General features: G+C 37.7%; 1 protein-coding gene across 3 annotated transcripts in view; it reads left to right on the top strand.

Moving 5' to 3' along the window:
• The window catches only part of Nfia (nuclear factor I A), a 351492-nt gene that overhangs the window by 176358 nt on the left and 153507 nt on the right, over positions 1-21627 (top strand). For all 3 annotated transcript variants that reach the window (XM_026407234.2, XM_026407231.2, XM_026407233.2), the window contains one exon: positions 6964-7029. In XM_026407234.2, the coding sequence (XP_026263019.1) occupies positions 6964-7029 (66 nt within the window). The remainder of the gene's footprint in view (positions 1-6963; positions 7030-21627) is intronic.

A 21627-nucleotide genomic window follows, 5' to 3' on the forward strand; every position in this document is an offset into this window, starting at 1 on the left:
ATTTATATCCCAAGACCTAGTGTTGTGGTTCATTTTAATGGTGAAAAAGTGACTAAAAGGGTGAAGTGGAGCACAATTCTGATATGTGATGACTTTACCGTAAAGGCCTTTTATGTAGGTCTGCGTTACATTGGAGTGGGTAGGTGACCAGGTCGCCTTAGCTACTTGAGTTCTAAATTAATCAGCAGGTCACCATCTCAAGTCAACACAGCCCCTCTAATGGGGGGGGGGGGAAACATAGTTCAAAATGATGGTCTAAACATTTTGTCAAACAAAATGTGAGAAGTGATAAACGTAGTCCAAGTATCGTGCTTGCATATCTTCTATTATCACCAACTTTGACTTTATTTACGTCACTAGCAAAGCTGATCACTCCTTGAAATCAGCCTGATGTGAAGACCAAAGGCTTAAGGATTGAGTCATTTTGTCTTTACTCTAAGAGTGACTGAATTTAGCATTTTTAAAGATTAGAAATGAGTCCCCCTCACTGTCATCTCACAATAGTTACGCCATTTAATTTTTTTTCTTAGCATGTTAAAACTGTGTATCATTCTGCAACCTCCTTGTGCACATAGAAAACTAACACATTTATGAGTAGGTGATAAGACAGTTGAATCACTCTTCAACCTAAACAGTCCCATCCTGATACACAGTCCCACTAAACAGATGGGCCTTGAATACCAGCGTTAATGCCAAAAAATCTAATTCCTGCAAATTTAATATTTCACAAATTTCTTGTTCAAAAAGGCATTACAAAAAGAATACTTTCAAGAAAGAAAATGATAGTAAAGTAGGTTATGTAACAATCTTAAATAGGCCTTGAAAATGCCATACATGGGTGTGGCTAAGGGGTGAAGCTCCAGAGCAGCTGGCAGCCCCGGGTGGTCCTGTGGACCCCTTCCAAGTGGCTGCTGCATGAACACAGCCTTTCCTCTCTGCCAAGTCCCACGTGTGCAAACTAGCTGAGTTCTTTTGGAGCTAGGACTTCCTAGGCCACATCTCCCTGTCTCCCTTGGACAAAGAAGGACTTGCTCTGCATGCTTTAATTACTGCAGTTCTCACGTAGACCTGCAGTTTGGGATTGCTAGTGAAGTGGTAGAGATCAAATTTTGTATTTTAAATGTAAAAATAAGACTTTCCATTTGAAGAACCATGGACTATTTCCTTGTGAAAACATAAAGAAAACTTAAATGGTATAACCTGCCTTATAATTTTTCTGTTTTAAGAACTAGGTCATTGCATATTAATTTTTCATTAGGTGACCCACAGTTATGTACATTAATTGACCTGAAATATCGGTTTGGTTATTCACTGTGTATAAAGGATTTTATCTAGTATCTAGAAATGCTAATAATAATTGCATATTTTTGGCGGTCCAGATTTAGGATGGTATTACAGATTTCTGTCTTTTCTTCATTGGACCATGATGAATAATGTTATATTTGGCTGGTGGTCTTCTATTCATCAGTGTTTACACTTACGCTACAAATTATATATACATATGTACACCTGTACCTTGACATTTTGAATTCTCAAATAAAGTTTTTCAAATATTTCTTCTGACATCAGTCTTTAAGGATGTGGTCTTACTGGAAAAAATATAAAATATTCCTGAATGTTATCAACATTACAACAATAATCTCTTGAATAACAGCAACTGTGAGATCAGTAAGCAAAATGTGACTCTCATAGTAATTTGCTTTTCTAGATTTCTTTACTGTAATAAATATGGTAGAATACTACGTGATCAAAATAGAAAAATTCTAAACCTTACACTATTAATCAGAAATATTATTTTTATTTATTGTAACTTCATGGATGTAGAAAAATGAATTCTTTGATCTGCCTTTATTGCAAAGTACTCATCTCCTCAAACCATAAGAAACAAAAACATGTCTAAATTTTGAACATCTTCAAGGGCTACAATTGCCCAGGATAACTGTTTATCACAGTCAGAGTGTCACTACCCTTATTCTTTATTTCCTTTTGCATCCAGAATTCTCCTAACTCTTCATTAATTTGCAAGGAAGTATCCATTCTTTCTTTGTCTTTTATTTATTATTATTATTTTTTACACTATAAACAATCCCAACTCTTTCCAGTAAAATTTTCACTTTTTTTCTTTCACTTGACTAACATACTTTCATGACTGGGTGACTTCTGTTTTTTTTTTTTTTTTTTTTTTTTGTTGTTGTTTTTCATATCATTTAGTTTGGGAAATTTCAGACTGGGTACAAAATTCTAACAAAGGCTTTTCAGACCTCGTTAGCCCAACCATTTGGGGTGTAGGGAAACTTAGGCGAAACTCAGGCAAAATTATCTTTCTAGTGGAACTAGAATTTGTGCCTTATGGCCATAGACTTTTTGTTGATAACATGGGGACTGAATAGGAATTACACTGGTGTGTTTGGGGGGGGGGCAAATTCTTCACCACCAAGTGTCTGCTCTTCTTTATCAGGCTCTTCACAATAGCAGTGGTCAGGATTCGGAGGCACTCTGCAGACACCCCAGGATGGGGCTTTCCCTAATCTTTGTGTCTTTTGAATGCACAAAATAGTCCTGCCATCCGTCATTTTAGCCCTTGTACATTTCTGGAGGGCCTCCTGTGTCTCAAACACTGTCCTTGGCTCAGCCTCTGTGGTTTGTGGGCCAGCGGGTCATAGGAAATGACTGTCTGCAACTTTCAAACACTGCAAGATTTCCGAATCACCCACAAACTGGAGGGTTGCACCTCACCTCTTCTGCTGGCTTCCAAGGAGGGGAATGTCAAACAGAGATAGAGGCCTTTTCTTCCCCTCTTTTTAAGTTCTACACTCCCTTTTCCAGTGTGAGCTTAGTATATTTTTCAGTGGTTCAGTGTTGCTGGCAGTGGTTCAGTGGTAGAAAGCTGAACGACAATGGAAAATTCATCAGTTCAGCAGTTATTGAACTCTGTGGCCGGGCCAGGCACCCTGTCGGAGGAACTGTAGGCAACAGAAAAAGAGGAAGGAATTCTTTTCTTTAGGAGCTCAGGTTCTCATAGGAGATCATTTAAAATCACCTTGGTTCACCTATATCAGTCGAACCATGTGAGCTCTGTGGACGATGAAAGATGGACTGCAGGGGAGAAAGCGCTTTATTCTAGGTCAAGGACAGAGAAGATTTAGCAATATTCCATCTTTGCTTTTTGCTTAAAGAACATAAAATAGAAGGAAGTGATACCTGCATTTTTGTCGCAACAGTTTTATTGCATTCACATGTCTTTGTCATTCCTTGCCTTGCCCAGAGAAGTGCTGTGTGAGGTTCCGTGCCCCAATATGTACCTAAGTAGCAAATCTAGCACAAGGTTTCTGCTCTTGTCCTGCATAAGCTTAGTACAAGAAGGGGAGACTGATTTGTAGACATTATGATTTATTTTATTCCTTTCCCTAGTGATTATATTTATAGTGAACTTTGTCTGAGTACTCTAGCAATATAGCTGTAGGCGCCATAGAAATGCATAGATGGATGGCTACCAGTCCAATTAAGAGGTCTTAACCCAGCCTCCTATATGCAAACCCTGTCTATTTTAGGTTTAAATTTCTGCTCATAAATTTTTAAAAAACCAAAAGAAACATCGCTTTTCAAGGTTAGGTTGAAGTCTAAGGTTCTTTAAACAAAAAACAAATCCCTAGATGGGAAAAAAAATTGATAACCCTAATGTACTTCCTCACAATAGCTTTTCCATCTCCATCATTTAAATACACTTTAAGGAATACTCTCTTTATTGTAAAATATAAATCTTTTCGGGGGTGGCTGGGGATATGGCTCAGTTGGTAGACTGCTTATCTAGCATGTATAAGTCCCTGGGTTCCCCGGCACCACCAAATGTGTGTGTGTGTGTGTGTGTGTGTGTGTGTGTGTGTGTGTGTCTATATATCTCTATACATCTATCTATCTTTTGGCTTTCAACTAGGGAACAAGAGAAATTCACTGTCCCAGGGCCTCAGATACAAGAGGGGCATCTAATCTTATGCACCTGTTTGTTTCCTGGGGCCTCTAATTATTTCAGAGGTGATTGGAGTCAACAAACCACAGCATGATTATCCAGAATAGTAAGATATAAAGTTGCATTGGCTTTGGACGGGTCTCTACCAAGTATATAAAATAGAAAAGTAAATTAATTGTTAACCTTCTTGATAGTATTTTAATGCAAATGCTTAAGAAGGAGATTTTTCATTTGTATCAATTATGTATGGGTAGAAATTCATTTGCGATTCTGACCATCTGATTGGCTCCATTCTTAACAGCATCCATGACCTTTTGCTGTATCAGAAAAAGTGCCCATATGTCCATCCTCAGCATAGGATACTTACAGGATCTGGTAGTTTTGCTCCCTGGTGGTTCAAAAAAGGAAACAGTATTAAATGGGCAGGATAGAAAGTTACTGAAGTTTTTAGATCATTCAAATTTTCTGGTGGACCTTTGGCTTTGCCTAACCCTTACCAGGATGGGATACTTTAGTATGCAGCTGCTGGGTGAATAGCAGTGTCTCTAGCTCTTGAATAAAAACTGAGAAATTACATTCTGTTTTCAGTTTGGCTAGATGCCTCCTCCAGTGTTTGTAACTGAGCTTTCATGAGAGCGCCGCGGCCCCTTACAGACCAATTCTGAACATTTTTGCCACTCAATCCTTCACTGTTGGTTTGCTTGTTTTTCTGTGTCTTTGGAATTTTTAAACTAACTTTAAACATACCTAATATACATCTTTTATTGCTGTGGCATATTTTCTATCATTTTGTTATTTTTCTATAAAGGTAGGGTGGCAAACCAAACATAAATGTAAAGTGAAAAGAACAAAGAAGTCTACTTTCGGATTATTAAAAAAAAAAAAAAGACTTGCGTCTCTCTTTATTCCTTTTGTCTTAACATTATTGGATAAATATTAGAAAAGTCATTCACTATTATATATCTAAATTAATGGAGATGAAAGATGTTTTCCATTTGTTCATGGAGAAGCAATTAATTGTAAAGGTTTTACACCTAGAAGTAGAATGTTGGCTAAGCTATCAGATAGAGAATTATATTTCCTAGTATTATTCCAAAGAAAACATTGTATCTGGCAAAATTTTATATACCTGTTTGGGGATTTGATCAAGAAGAACTTTAGTTCTCTTAAAATGAAATTATATATTTTGCTTTAATTTTGGGTACAGATATTAATCATTCAAGACTTTCTAGAACAAAAATAATGGAGGCATGTCTCTCCTAAAATATGCTGAATTATTTCTTAAAATATTTAATTTGTTATTTCTAATGGCAAAGTGATAGGACCCTTCCTTAGGAAAAAAGAAGGAAATTATGGGATTTTTAAAAAATTGTATGCTCTACGTGTGATATTAATAATTAAAATTTCAAATGTGATTATAATATAAATTTGTTTGCATTTCCAATTTTTAGTGCAGGCCTTTGTATTTAATTTTATAGTTTTTTTCTGAAGGATTCCTCCCTCTAAAATGTTTTGATAAATCATGACTTTTGTTTTTGTCTTTATTACACAGTTGTTACAAGAAAATTTAAAACTGTCATTTTGCCAGACTTAAATAAAAATTTGCTTTTTTACTTTTGTAATTTGAACCCTTAAATAAACATTTTTTTTTTGCTGTAATCATCAAGGTTAAGATTATCTGAAAATTTCAAAATATACATGTTCTTTATAGTACTTTTCTAGAATTCAAATCTTGATTTGTTTAAAAGCAGGAAGTCTTTGTTTTAATAATAAATTAGCATTTCTAGTCTAAAGTCACTTTGTGCAATATCTCCCAGAAATATTGGTGATACTATTTGTCTGTTGCAACAGAAGTAACATTTTCAGTTTAATCACAGTTAAGTGCCATGAACTTTCGATCTTACTTTCAACTTCTTGCTGAAACGTGGTCAAAATTTCGGAGACCTGATTCTAACCCTGTGAAGTAAAGTCAGGATCCAGCTTTTCCACAGATTATAAAAGGTTTTAAAATTTTGTTTTAAAGATTTTGTGTGCATTGGTTTTAAAATAATGTTTTAAACTATCTTAAATCCCCAAAAGTGCTTCACATAAAAAAAATTTCCCTATGAAATATTTTTTCTTGATTTTTCTCCCTCACTCCCAAGTCCATTATAAATATGCTTGCTTCTAATTCTATGCAATTCTTTTAATTTAGTTTTAATCTAATTTTAAAGCTAAATGTTACTTTATTTTAAATTATTCTATTAAGAAATTAATTTAATTGCATTTAAAAATTTTTAGTTCTAAAATCTGATTATGAAAGAAGAAATCGTTTTAATTTTATAAAGGTGTGCAGAAATCTGTTTTTGCTAATAAAGCCCTTTAGGACCTACCTAATGCATCAGTGCAATAGGAATACAGTACTTTTAACATCAGAGGAAAACGTGTACTTTCAGAAAGCCCTTTTTGAGTTATACAGTTATCTCAAGTGCGTGTGCTAGAATATTAGAACTCTGCTACTGAATGGTGTTAGTCTGCATAATCTGTTGCTGCAATACAGAGCTAAATATCAACAGAGCTTGTTACTGTTGTTTGGGTTGCTTTTATATACCAGTTTCAAAATATGTTTTGACACTTTATTATGTTCTGGATCAAGCTTCAGATGTGTGTAACGAAAGATGAAGTCTTTATCAGACTCCAGTGTATAAATAATGGAGAAGAGTGGTTTGCAAACGGTCTGTCTATAAGAGAATGGCTTTTGAAGAGCGTCGAGCTCTGATCTGGCACCAAGCAAAAGCCAGTGGAGGTGGAAAAGAAACTGAGAGTCCTCTCAAAAGGCACTGGCTCCTGCCCTGCCCCTGTTTATCTTTCCATCTTTCCTCTTCTCATTTGTTATGTTGTTTCTCTAGTTTCCCATTCTTGGTGTATAGGCTGAACCTTTTAAGAAGGCCGGGCACCCCTGATCCACTTTCCCTCACAGACCCTGTAATGTTTGGCTGTATTTTTATGTTTTTCAGATTCGAGTCAATCTGAAAGTCCCAGCCAGCCAAGTGATGCTGACATTAAGGAACAGCCAGAAAATGGTAAGTTGTGTGGGCTGTGGCTGTTCTATCAGAGTGCACAGCAGCCAGCAGCTGGCCCCGCACCTGGATTCTGGGCTCTGCCCTACAGGTGGCCCACGGCAGGAACAACTTTGAGGATTCAGAAAAACACTCAAGTAGAGATTTCTTTTACAAGGGCAAATTCCTCGTTCTTGGATCACCCTAGCAGCCTGGCAGCCCCACCAGGCAACACTGTCTGGGTACTGTGAGGATCTTAATTCCCAAGAAAGATGATTACTGGCACCTAATTAAACTACCAGAGATGGGGTTGCTTTACCAAATCTGATGCTTTTACAGTGAAAAAGGGGGAACCATGGGTTTTTTCATGTCATTTTAGTTCCCTTTTTCAAGTGACAAATGCAGAATGATCTTACTTAGTGACTTAAAGTCATTCATTGGCAAGTACTGTTGAAGTCTTTTAAGACCTCAGCCCTTTCCTTGAAGAAATCATCTCTCTACTTTTGAAGGATTTTTCCACTTCGAATTATCAGATGTGTGTAATGAAGGATGAAAGAGTAAGGGTATAGGAGAGTCTGAAGTTCCTCAATTGCACAAATACATCAACTTCCAGTTGCAGAAACTTTATTAAAATAAAATGCCTACTTAACATATATTTTAAGTATAATAAAGACCATCCTGGGTTAGAATTTTAAATTGAGAAAAACATCAGTTTGAGTGAAAACAAAAGTGAACTAATAGTCCCTCTCCTATGCTAAACATTCTGTGAGGTGCTTTCACAGATATACCATCTCATAAAATTCCAAAATGATGTTCTTGCCTCTGTAATGTTGAATAGGATGTGAAACCTCTCAGGTTATGGATTTATTTCTCTAAACTAGGGTAATATTACATGCCTATGGAAGAATTAAATAAGATAACATATGTAATTTGCTTACCATGCCATTTTTGGTAGACTGTGTCCTAAGAAACATGCTGGCAGTGAGTGGGTATTATTCTTACCACTTTTCTTGTCCTGTAATCCCATCATACTTTGTTTTTCATCTACTTCAAATGTCCTCATTTTCTTGAATCTGTCTTCCTTTTGTTTTCCTGTACATTTTTCCACTTTGATTTCCATCTGATCTTTTGGAAAAGATAGGTAAACTGTGGGATGGAGGACTGAGCTTGCTTACCACATGAGATAGCCTATCACTGATTTCTCAGAATATGCTTCATTTCCTGCACCTGTGAAATTCTTTATTCTGTCACTGGTCTCTAGCATTAAGTGTAAAATCTCTGGCTCTACTTGTCCCAACCCTGGTATTTGGTGATATTTTCTTTATCAAACGTGTTTTTTTAGAGCAGGCATTTTTTTAAAAAAGGGGTGGAGGAGACCTCTGAATGTTGTTTTCAATGTCATAAATAGCTACATATTATTTTTTTGTTGACATCTTAAAGAGTGGTTTTTATAGACTAGTTTCGTTCTTTATTTTCAACTTGACTTATGGATGATGGACTGTATTTATACATAATCTTCCTGAGTGTGTGTTCAGAGATACTTGTTTTATTTTCATTTTGAGGACCTCGCAGGCTGAGGGGTGTGCTGTTCACGTATTTTGGTCTGGCTGCCCCTCTAGCAGGCCTGCGATTCATCTGTCTTCATAAAATGGCCGACAAGCTGTTCACATGCAAATATAAATTGAGAGCAGGAGAGCCTGGCATGCTTTTCTGGAGCTGCCTGCAATACTGATATTGTGCGTTTTTATTCCAAAAAGCAACCAAGATCAAGCCTGGATTTTTAGGCCAAAGGCATGGCTATACTGGCCAAGTTTGCTTTTAACCCTGGATTACTTGGTGCTACCCCAAGGATTCATGGTACCATTTTGGGGAGATCATGCAAGTTCAAAGAAAGTATTAACATCGAAGGGATAAAGTGACAGATTCCTACCTTTCAAATTTCTACATATTTCAAAGAAAAAGAAATAGGAGCTGCTTTGTCTTGAACAACCTCAGTTGGAGAAATATCAGCATACTCAATTTCCTTTATCTGCCCCTTGTCGACCTCAGGTGAAGTTACTGGACAAAAAATTACTTCATTCTCTGTGTCTTCCTTAAAGACACAGAATCCTTAAAGGGAATAAATGAAGATCGGCAAGGTATTTACAGGCCTTAGATGACTGTCTGCTCTTCTATTGCTTTGAGCAAGCCCGTGCTCCCCCTTCTTCATTTCCCCAGGTTGTGAAGATGAGTTCCTTTTTGTTTTTGCTTTTGATTTGAAAGCGGGAACTCTTATAGGTATATCAACAAAGCTCTATGAAGTTTTGGAATCTTGCTGGATGACGAAGTGACAAACTCTGCTCTTCAGATGAAGTGAACACATTACTCCTTCCATATAAATCCATATATGTATGGGAAAATAATCCTTTTATCCCAGCTCTTGAGAAAGGTAATGGGAAACGAATGCTTTTCCCCTAGTAAACCACGGAGACTGAACAGACAAATGGTAACATGCCGTTCCATCCAAACTGTAAAATGAGGCCATGAAACTTTACCTAAAGTGGATGCAGCTGTTTCTTCCCTGTCCAACTAGTCTTTTTTTTTTTTCCTGTAGAAATTTTGCTTTCTTTACTTGAAGTTCCTTAAGACCTAACTGTAAAGGAAAACACATCTTTGTCCAGATTTGTTTTCAAATGGGAATTTCAAGGGAATTATTTGAAGCCCAGATAAAATGTGAGAATCTCTGAAACTCATAATTGGTACAGTGGTTAAAAATTCTGCCTCTGGAGTCAAACAGACCTATGTAATGTACAGATTAAATAAGTAGCTGGTTAGCTGACTGAGTGAACTTTTTCTCTAATCTCAGTTTTCTTGTAAGATAGAAATACTGAAAGAATCCACCTCCTGAATACTAAAATGAGAATATGCATGGGCAACAGCACAGTGCCTGGTTCAAATAAGAACCAAGGATATCCAGGACTACTCTCCAGTTGTAGCTCCTCATAAACATAATGAGCACATATCTTCGGGAGGCCAAAAGCTGGGAGCCTTGGAGTGGAAGAGTATGGTGTCAGAAATAAACCAAGACTTTGAGAGACACCATTTGTAGATACCTACTCTGCTCTGAGGGGTCAGAACATAAATTTATTTCCTAAATCCCCATAATCCCCACAATGCCTCAGCAATATCACTATTGAGTTCTGTCCTCACACTCTGCTTGTCTGCCGTGAGTTTGAGAATTAGTAAACTGCAGAAGTGACTTAGAGGTGCTGGAACCTTCAGAGTGCGCCCTCTAGAAGGAGATTCTAGAAAAAAAAAAAAAAAAAAGAAAAGAAACCCAGAAACCAAGTAGAATCAGGCTCATTAAAAACTATAAACTGATCAAGGGTAGGATTCGTGAAAAAATCCTGTTTTTAAAAACAAGTCTCGTACAGCATCTAGCTCTTTGCTTTGAACTTAAAAAGGTATCTGGTACTTAACTTGCTCAATGAATAAACTTAAAAAAAAATAGATGAATGTGTTGTCATTATCCCCAACTAATTTTTGACTGTCTACTCAATGTTGAGTTACAAAAGTTTTTTAAGAGGAAAAAGATAAATAAATAAATAAAGAACCTCTGGGAAAGCTGACAGTGTAATTGGGGTTTTGGGAAAACTATACAGACACATGGGCATAAATATGCCAGAGTTAGGCACAAGGTAGTATGGCCACTGCAGATTAAGGTAAGCTCTCCCGTGAGCAGGTGTGGTCAGCAAATGAATAGTTCCATATTAGTTTATGCTTAATTATTAAAGGGAATGCAGTGCAGATGAAGTTCCCAGCTGTGATGAGGATCATTTATTTAATCCTTAGGCTTATTATCGAAACTTCATCTCTAGCTTTTTAAGAGCTCATGAAGGCTTTACATCTTAGTTTTTGGACTTTGACTTAGTACATTTATTCAGCCCACCTGTGTGGATTCCCATGATGTACTTAGGTGACCACTAAAAATATTTGTGGGACTGAACATTTGAAGCGCTGGCTCGATAGTTATAAGCCCTCTGCACAGTCCTCCAGAGCTTGCATTCTGTGGTGCATCAGGTCAGTCATCAAGGAGGGAAAGCTCAGGGAGCAGCCCTCCTGCTTCATTCATGCATTCTGCTGCTGCTTCTTTTTCTTTTCTTCTTCTTCTTCTTCTTCTTCTTCTTCTTCTTCTTCTTATTATTATTATTATTATTATTATTATTATTATTATTAAACCCAGGGGCATTTAACCACTGAACCACATCCTTTTAGTTTTTATTTTGAGAAAGGTTTTTGCTAAGTTGCAGAGGCTGACCTCCTGCCTCAGCCTCCCAAACTGCTGGGATTACAGACATACCTTTCTGTGTCCGGGTAAGGCACGCTTCTGTAGGGCCGCGTGCATTTAGTGTGCAAGGCAACAGCACAGGCCAGCGTTGGCACTCTGAATACATGCTCCCCACTGGATCCACCATCATCAGTGAGAGACTGCCCTTAACTAAAAAATGTAAGGTTTCCTTGCAAGGAAGAGAAAAGCTGTGTTCACAGGCATTTACTATTTCTAATCATCTGCTTAGCCAGCCAATAATAAACTTATCTTAGTGGTTTTTAAAGTGTGATGTTTATAATAAGAAACCAAAGTTGGTACTTGGGTTACTTTCTTCTTCCGTTTTAATTGTGTTCATTCCTCCTCATTTGTCTGATAGCTGTGCATATGTTGGTGGCATCAACCTTCAGATGGGCCTTTGCAATCAGTGGAAAGCCATTAATCATGAGGCTTGCCCCAGATTTTGAAAATTTCCAGCTCTACCTGCCAATTTGAAAATCGCTCTGGAATATTGGTTGGCTCTAGCTTTCATGCTCACTGTCTTTTTTTATGTCATTCCTGTCTTGAATTGTTAAACTCGGTATCATTATTAAATGTTACCAAAAAAACCAGGAATGTTCTTGTATTCAACCATAATTGTCAGTATTTCACTAGTTTTTCATTTAATTCTGTTCTGGGCATATTTTGAATATTTTAATGTGTTTAAAAATAGCTTAAAAATAGCTACTGACTTCCTGACTTAAGATTTATATGTGTGATTCACTTTGTAATGTGGGGATGAGAAAAGAAAGCTATAAGCCTCTATTTTTCTTTTGGATAAACATTATTTTATCTGATAATATGCTCTTAAAGATGCAGACCCTCTGCTTAATGTTTTAAATTGCTTTTTACTATCTCCTCAAATGTATAGTAGATATACTGCAATGTCATATTGTAATATTAATAAACAGTGGGAAGGCAGAATGAAATTGATAATTCCAAAATGTAAAAGTCCTCACTGCTGAAGGGACTGCTTGTTTTAGGAGCTGTTTTGATTAATGTGTTATTTTAGTTGGGTCATTTTAAGAATGTCGAAGGCCATGCAGCCTTACGGTTTTCATTTTATTGGGAAAGCAGGAGTGTTCTAGCACCATTGACTTGTAAATACAGTCTATCAATATTTTATAATTTGCATGACTTTCTTTTACAATTACCTAGCAACAGTTATTCTCTGCAGTGTTCTTTCAAAAAAACCCTGCAGGGACAGACACAGTAGAGTGACCACCAAAATAGCGGCAATAACAGTAATGATCAATATTCTAAAATATGTAAAGGTCCCAACTCAGGGAGACATTAAAACCTAAATGCCTTCTGGTTTCCAGCTCTGTGTAATTAAATTCTAACTGATGAATTTTCAGCAATGTGATGGAGCCAGTCTCTCTTCTTTAAGAGACAAGGAAACTAGAATGTGGCTTGATCTACAATTTCTGTTTGAAAACAGATGAATCTGCTCTATCAAGTATTGTTAGCAGGTGTGACCCATCATTGTTCAGAGACTCCTTAGAAAGGCCTCCAGACAAAGGAACACCATGAGTCTCGCCTTGTGAAAGATGGAGTATGGGTAAGGCTGAGGGCTTCCCCCGTGTGCTTCCACCATGCAATGGAGTGTGCTGAGTTTACACAGAATCCTGGGTAGTTAAGGGGCCTTTGTAACAGAAAAATGGGGACAGGTGAGATTTATAGTAATTTTAAAGAAATAATTATACCCTGAGATATTATGGGTATTTTTATTTCTGTGTGTGGTACTGGGGATTAAACTCAGGTCCTCACATATACCAGTTTAGCACTTGACCATGGAGCTACATCTCCAGCCCTTTCTATTTTTTATTTTGAGATAGGGTCACCCTAAGTTGCTGAGGCTGGTCTTGAACTTGTGATCCTCCTGCCTAAGCCTCCCAAGCAGAGGGATTGCAGGCCATTGCTATCACTCCTGGGCTATTGTGGGCATTTTATTGTCCTCCCATAGAGGATAACTAGCTGGCCAGACTTTAGCGTGGTTGACTAGTGACCAAAATAGGGACTGTTTTTAACCCTGTCCCCCTGATTTTCAAGTTCTGAAATGGAGTGGCTAATGATCTATTTTAAAGATCTTCTCCTCCTCCACCTCCAGCCCCTCACATGCAAATAAATACTGAGGAAAGAAGAACAAAGTGAGTTTCTTTCTGGTTCTCAAATCCATTTGTGGTTGTGACTCTTGATCCAGAGTAGATAGACCCAGGAGTGCTCACTGAATATAACACTCCAAGTAGAGAAATATTTTTATGTGTTTATTTATGGTTTACATGAGATTATACAATTATATCCATAGATCTGGATTCTAAAAATATTAAAATAGGAAGCAATACAATTCATGTGGTGTTTGAATCGGACATAGTAAAGAAATCAAACAAGGAGCCATCATCAAATCATAGTGCAGTGGAAGGTGCACCTGGTGCTGGCTGCAGCTCCATCTGCCATCGCTGTTTTCTCTGTGATCTACGCCTGGTGCCAGTGTGACAGGTCCCTTTGACAACACCACCTTAGAAGGACTACTTCTGATGGTCACTTTCCCATACTTCCCCATCAATTAAAAATCAGCATGGCGAAATATCATGGGGTTACTTGGAGTCAGGAATAATATATGAGCCTTCCTTGCTACAAATAATAGGGTCATTTCTGATTTGATATTTGAATAGGAATGTGTTGTTTTTAAGCATGCATATTATTTTTTGGAAGGAGTTATCCATTTGTGGATAATATTAGTAAGCTGAATGTAATATAAATAATTTATTTGGGGATTTGGAGTCCCTAATCCAGATTGATTAGTTGTCTGCTAGAAAAATTCATGTGGCCACAAGGATTTTTGGCACCTTTTCTCCTTCCAGCTTCCTCATTCTTTTTCTCTTCTTCAGGTTTTGCTCAGCTCCTGGCAACTCTTCTCCCCTGGCATGAGCTTGTCGTTAAGGAAATCTACTGGGATGTCTCAAATAGAGGCGGGGGAGGAGTGGTATTTACTGCAGATTACTCTGCTCCATCTCAGTTGTTAATTTCTATACTTGGTTGATTTTTAACCCAAAGGGAACACGGGAGTCTCATATGCCTTATCCGCAGGCATCATATGGAGAATATCCAAAAAAGAGAAGTGTAAAGGATATTGTGGCAAGGCCCAGCAAAACAGGAATAGCCTTCCAACAATCTCTCCATGAAGGAGTCCGTGTTGTCTCAGATCTCTGTAGGTATTTTGCAACCAGAGAGCTTCTCAGCAAGCAGCGCTTGTAAACTCAGAGATGAACAAGAAGAAGCCAAGTCACAGCTTCTGAATAGGTCAAATTAGCAAGAAGAGTTGCCATTAAAAGCCTGACACTGAGCATCTGTGTAGGGGAAATCAGTTGTCCAGGTCACTTAAAGACTAGTACCTCAGTTTTCTCATAAGCATTTCAACAGATAATTTTTAAGAATATACTGGGTCGGTGGGGACCATGTGTTTGTTGAATGTGTTGAGAGAACATAGAGATGGATCAGGCATCCTGCTCTTAAGGACCTGGCAGTCTAGTAAGAGGGGAAAATAAATGGTCATTCATTCATTCAACAGATATTTATCAAGTGCACTGTAAGAACCAGGCATCATTTTAGGCATTTCACTGGGCAAAACATACAAAATCCTGCTTTGACTTGAGCTTACTTTCTCACAGGAGAAGACAGACATAGTCTAACTAATAAACATGCAATATGCCAAGTTATACTAAATGTTATGAAGGGAAACATAGCAAGAAGAGGGCATAAAGAGTGGAGAGTGTACTGCTATTCTACGAGGGTTCAGGAAAGGCCCTTCTGGTCCATTGACATTTGAGCTGAGGCCTGTCTATTCAGTAGTAAATTCTGCTAATATTAGGGATTTTTGTTCTAATAAGTATAAAAGGCCTGAGGCATGCTGGAAGTCCAGTCAGGGGTTGGTCTAGCTTGAGGGGCATGAATGAGGGAGGAGGAGCTGCAGTAGGAGGTAGCAGGAAGTCACACCAAACTGGATCTTATAGGCCAAGGAAAGGACTAGGTAAATCCTTGATATGCTGTGATGTGCTATACTTATTCCAAAGCCATTCGTTTATTGATGCAGTAGGTATGCCCTGAGCCCCTGTGATGTGAGAGTCACTGTACTAGATACTAAGTATCCCAAGGTAGGCAAAGCAAGGGTAGAGTGCAGGGTGGCATTGGAGACAGAGTCTTAATTCATCACATTGTTGAGGAGATAGGACTCTCTGGTCTGCCTTTTGCAATATATGTTTGAACACCCCAAAGTTTTCCCTTGTGCATATTTTGCTAACAGCTGGGTTACTTGTGTGGACTAGTTGGCTTCACATACCCACTCTTGCAAATGATTCCTCTTTCATAATGAAGGTCTAAATTGTTGAGGTTTCAGCTTAACCTTGATCTCATGACACCATTGAATTGTTAAGTCCCCAGTTCTCAAGAACATTTATACTGTGAAGATTGTTTTTGCTTTTTTAATAGTTGCCAGATTTAGTAAAAGAAAATACAAGATGCCAAGTGAAACTTGAATTTCAAATAAAAACAATGAATAATCTTTACGTAATATGTAGGATATACTTATGCAAAAAGGTATTTGTTGTTTGTCTAAACAAGTCTTGTATGTTGTCTGGCTACCCGGCCTGGTCCTCCATGCTCTCCCATGAAGGTTACATAGGTAGCAGTAGCAGCAGCATGTAGAAAGGTTTCATTAGTCTGTGATGATTTCACTGATCACAAAGGGTCAAACCACTGGAATCTAACCCACTAAAAATGAAATCTGGAAAGAGTACTCCCAAGTTCCCGTGACTTGGCTGCTTAAATTCCATTCCTCCGGCATCTCCTGGTATCTAGCCCAGTAGTTTTCTTGGAACAATAAGCCACTTGTCAGGTATGGTCAATAGGTAAAATACAGAAAGTTGAGAGTCACTCAACCTGTTTGAGTAAGTGTAGGAGCTTAATTAGTGGGATATTAATTGAGTAAGCCATTGGGATGATATGTGAGTCACTCTCCCAAAGCAAGTATAAGGAAGGATGTATAGTCACAACATCTAGTTATTGGTAGACTATTTGCTTCATAAAAATGATAAAGATAGGAAAAAAAGTCAAATAATAGATCGTTGGGAAATTCCACTTTCAGAGGAGAAGTAGAGAAAAAGTATTCCAGATAAACCTGAAAATCAGAGGTGCTATATTTCTCATGCTCTGTGTGGCATGGAAACCAAGTCATGTGTTCTCATATGTAATTGACAGTATTTCACTAGAGATGACAAAACTCATCTGAAAATATTAGAGAAATATGGTCTGATATTGAACCCTCTACTTTTAAGAAAGAATAATATTCATAGATTTAAGAAAGGTAGTTTTGGAAAATATAGTTAAATTCTATTGGGATTTACAGCCAGATAATGATAAAAATAAAGATTGTTATTTTCATGATAATATATCATACTAGTACATCAACTCTGAGTCCTTGAAGAGTTGTAGGTTCTGATGGGATTAGATGTACAAGAGATATATTGGGGCAACACCTATGAGATATAAGGGGATGAAGGCAAGAGTAGGCTGGGAGAACCCTCAGACTGCAATGCAGTTCAGACACCTAGTAAAGGAGGGGGGAAGGCTGGGATTAGGTAGAAAGAATCTCAGACAATAGGGAGCTTATAAGAAAGTTTTGGCCAGGCTGATGAAGATTCCCTGAGCCAAAGTCAACTGTTAGAAGTGTTCAGTGTCCCATAGGAACAGGACTGCATTAGCATCCTCCTCCTCCTCAGTCATCAGCCTGGAAGAAGTGTGGAGTTCAAATGTGTACTGGACCCAGAGGAGTGGCAAGTGGGGCTGTCCGATAACCATTATCTTTGTAGCAGATGATCTTAGTGGCTCGTTTTAGGAAGAGATCTATGAGTTCTATATTTGTGATCTTTTTTATTCCTAATATAATCGTATGGAGATAGATACTATTGGGTGCCTATTTTCCAGATAAGGACATTAAAACACAAGGAGTTTAAATTCCTTGCCTATAATCCAGAGATAGAAAGCTATTCAAACTCATTCCAGCTCCAGAGTCTGGTTGCTTAACCATTACATTGTATTATTATAGAAAGAGTGAAATACAAACTCTGACTCCTTCTTTTTTTAAAAAAAAAATATTTTTTAGTTGTAGATGGACACAATACCTTTATCTATTTTTATGTGGTGCTGAGGATCGAACCTAGTGCCTCACACGTGCAAGGGAGGCAATGTACCACTGAGTTACAACCCCAGCCCCATTAACTTCTTGATTTTACAAATTTAGGCAAATAATTGAAATTCTTGGATCTTTGTTTCCTGGTATCACCTCCCTGGAAAGTGTGTTTTTATTGTTGTTTTCTTATGTGTTCAAACAGTTGTTATCTCGTTTTCCTTCCTCTTGTTTTTCTGTCATCTAGGATTGGCACTCCTTCTTTATTCCTCATCTCATCTTCCTGCACATCTGCCTCAGCCCTGTTGTGCCCATATGCTTACTTGTATCCTTAGAATTGTGTATTTGCATGTGTGAATGTTTGCATTATGTATATACGTAGAAAATGCCCAGCACATGCAACTTCCTCTAGCAGATACTTAGTAGAACGTAGTGAGGCTTCTCTTTCATTATTCTATTGCCTTGTGGATGTGTACCTTGTGCTAGAAGACATCTTGTCCTTGTTTCAATTTTTTTTTGGCAAAATAACATTTTTACGGAAAAATTATTACATTCTTATTTTAATGAACATTCTTTTCTCTTGTTCTACAGTCTCAAATATTGTGAGTATGTGGTTCATTAGTGGCTATTTTTAGTCAGTGGACTAAATTTTCATTTGATCTTTCTCCTGGAGGTGGAGAGTATAGAAAGAGATTAGTTGTAAGGTATTTATAGCAAATGCCATTATGTTTGTTAGATGGCATAAAACAATTATGGTTGCTAGTAAATTTGAAAGTGTTTCAATTGCAAAAGATGCAGGAATGTAGTTTTATTGAAAACATAAAATGTTTATTTCCAATCCCCATTTTTGTGCAGCACAGTAGAAATTTTTACTTCATCCCTTTCATTTTAGATTTCTGAATTATTTAAAAGAATTGGTTAATTCTCCATTTCAAGTGAGCAAGACAAAGTTCATTAGGATATCTGATTCCTAGCATGTCCCACATCCACAGATCATGTTAACTCCATAGAGAGGTTTATCTTCTTTTAAAATTGCAAATGCTGTCTAAACTGAAAGCTTTTCAATTTAATGCATTGTTACAGCTTTGAACTATAAGGAAGATCCTCATGATAGAAGGGGGGGAAATGAGGCACCTTATTAGTTGAGCATTAGCCAGTTCTAAAAGTAGCAACACAGATTCACACGTATGTCCTTTCAGTTATAGTGGGTTTGGTGACCGCTGTCATGAACTGTAACAAGGAAACTTTAGCATGAGATTTGACCTTAGCATGGTTCGTTACCAACTTGTAGTCTTTGAAGGAAGCCAAAGGAAAGAAAAATCTGAAAAGAAATTATGCATCCTTCCCCCTAGAGTAATTATGCAGCCTTCCCCCTAAGGCTACAGAGGCAAAAGAGTTTTGCTTTTGATTCTATGCTTTCAGACTCACTGGTTCTCTTATCCTTACAGATACCCTATTTGGCAGTTATAGTTTAGATTAATTCAATAAAAGGTGGAGGGAAAGATGGGATTATCAATTACTTAATAAGGATGGTATATTGAATACTTTGAGAAATGACACCACGAGAGAAAATTTTTGCAAGGTGTCCTTGATGTTGATTATGAGAGATACAAAAGTCTCTGCTACAGACTGACCTATGACTAAGAGCCTTTAGTTTTCTCTTAGAGAAGTGGAAAGAGAAAAGCAGGTGCCAGTAAGAGCCAGTAAAGATTGATTGTATGTGGGCGGGGGCTGTAGCTCAGTGGTAGAGCGCTTGCTAGCACAAGTGAGTACTGGGTTTGATCCTCAGCACCACATAAAAATAAATAAAATAAAGGTATTGTGTCCATCTACAACTAAAAAAAAAAAAAAAAAAGATTGATTTCTGTAAGGGCTGCCCATCCTCTCTGTTTTCCTTTCATTCATTCTTTCTATGGATATTGTTGAATTCAGATCCATCTAAGCAGAGTTGATAGGGAGGTCAAATGTTGAAGGCAGCTGAAAGTAGATTCACACAGTACTTGTCCACAGAAATTGACAAGGAAAGCCTAACTTTGGAATACAGGATTCCTAACAAAGTTTGACAGCCGGATAATATGGAATTGTGTAGAATATGTGAGTTTAGGGGCTCAGACCTCTTTTCGTGTGGATTCTTTCTATGCATGCATAGGAGAGGCAAGAAAATTGATTGTAGTCAAATACATTACATGCTTGACATCATTTGAGTGTGTTATCTTATCTTGCCATAATAGTTCTAAGAGGTAGAGGGTGAGGAAGAAAAAGCTCAGGGATGCTGAGGCATATGCCCATGGTCAACAACAATTGAGAGGCAAGGTAAAGAGTTGTGTCATCTTTCATGGATGAGCTTTGAGGCCAAATGCAATTATGGATAGTTAAGTGCTTTGGAAAGTTTTAAAAAGCTTTATACGCAACAAATATAATCATCTCAACTAATTTATGTTGTTTGCTTTTCAGTATATTTTCTATATGTCCTGTGCCCCAAACCCAGGAAATTCAAAAACTTAAAGAATAACATGCCTTATAATAACATATAATTATGTCATATAATAATATATAACATACAGTGTACACTAGGTTATAATGTATAATAATATATAATAGTGGTATATAATTATAGAGGTAGTAGTGGAAACAGTTAATTAGTTGAAACTAGATAATTCATCAGTTCTTTTAACTGGACACCAGCAAATGAAAACAGTAATATGTTACAATATGCTGGAGTTAAAACCAGTAAGAGAAGATCTGCAGAATTCCACCTTCCCTTTCCTTGAGGTGCTTCACATGCTGTGGAGGGCATATGACCATCTGAAACAGGTGCCCAGGGAGGGAGATAGTATGATGAAGATTTATTTATATATTTAATCATTTATTTAATTTTTCAGTGCCCTGGGTATCAAACCTAGGGCTTCATGCATGCAAGTCAAGCATTCTACCACTGATCTATACCCCCAGTCTAGACTTAATTATTTATATTTTCTAGAAGATTCAAAATAAATAGAAAAGGAAGTCCCAGTGTTTTGTGGGGGGTACCGTTAATGTGCATTTTGAGGAGACCCCTATTCTACACTCTTTGGACAGAAACTAATGTTTTTGTTTTATTCCAGTGTCTGGCTCTCAATAAATATTTTTGAAGTGAATAGATGAGTAGATGAATGAATCTTGCTCTCAGGAGTTTCAAGTCTTTTAAAAGGAAATAATATATAATCATAGGTTATTCCCTGTCCCTCCAATTCATCTTTTCTTAATCACTAATATTTGTTAATATATGTGCTAACCCCTATGCCATGTGTGGGAATATACATAAATGAGCTGTAGACCCAGTGCTCATCATGTACAGATTCTAGTGAAGGATGTTTAGGTAGGTATTTGAATAAATGTGGCTGTGGACTCCTGGAGGTATTTGGATTGTGTTTGGGGCAGGTGGTGGAGTAGGTGCAAGTGATAAAGGCCAAGCTGGAGGCAGCAATGCTGAGGCTACATGTGTTCACAGAAGAGCTTATTAGGTACTTGAACTGAATTCTGAAGTGTATGGTTGCTCCCAGATGTTAGGGCCTTCTTGTCCTTAGAATTAACTCCAAACCCCCTTGTACAACCCAAGGGAATCTAAAGCACACCCCAGGATTTCTACTTGGTGTTGGGAGTCCTTGCAGCTGTCTTTCCCTCTGGCTCTCAGTTCCCACACCTGCTGACTTGATTTAGTTTACAGATCTCCCAGCCACACAAAATTCTCTTCCACGCCCTGTGCCCCACAGGCTGCATTTTCTCTGTGTTTTCATACCACACACACACACACACACACACACACACACACACACACACAGGGATTATGTGTGTCGATGACTTTGGTGAAGGTGTCCCAAAATGGGGTGGGGAGGGTGCACGTAGTAAATGCCTCAGAACACATAAACAACTTCACGTGGATTGTAACCAACTCTTCATAAAAGCACTTACACCAGACTGACTGCTGCCACCGTTGTGGTCCTCTCTCTTCTCTCTTTTTCCTGTCTTCTCTGAGTCTCTCCAGGTTCGTTTAGTGCTAAATGCAGAGGAGTTTCACTGTCTCTTTTTTTCTTGAGTTTTGTAAATTTACGTT

This window comes from Urocitellus parryii, chromosome 11 (assembly GCF_045843805.1).
Source record: "Urocitellus parryii isolate mUroPar1 chromosome 11, mUroPar1.hap1, whole genome shotgun sequence".
Taxonomy (NCBI): domain Eukaryota; kingdom Metazoa; phylum Chordata; class Mammalia; order Rodentia; family Sciuridae; genus Urocitellus; species Urocitellus parryii.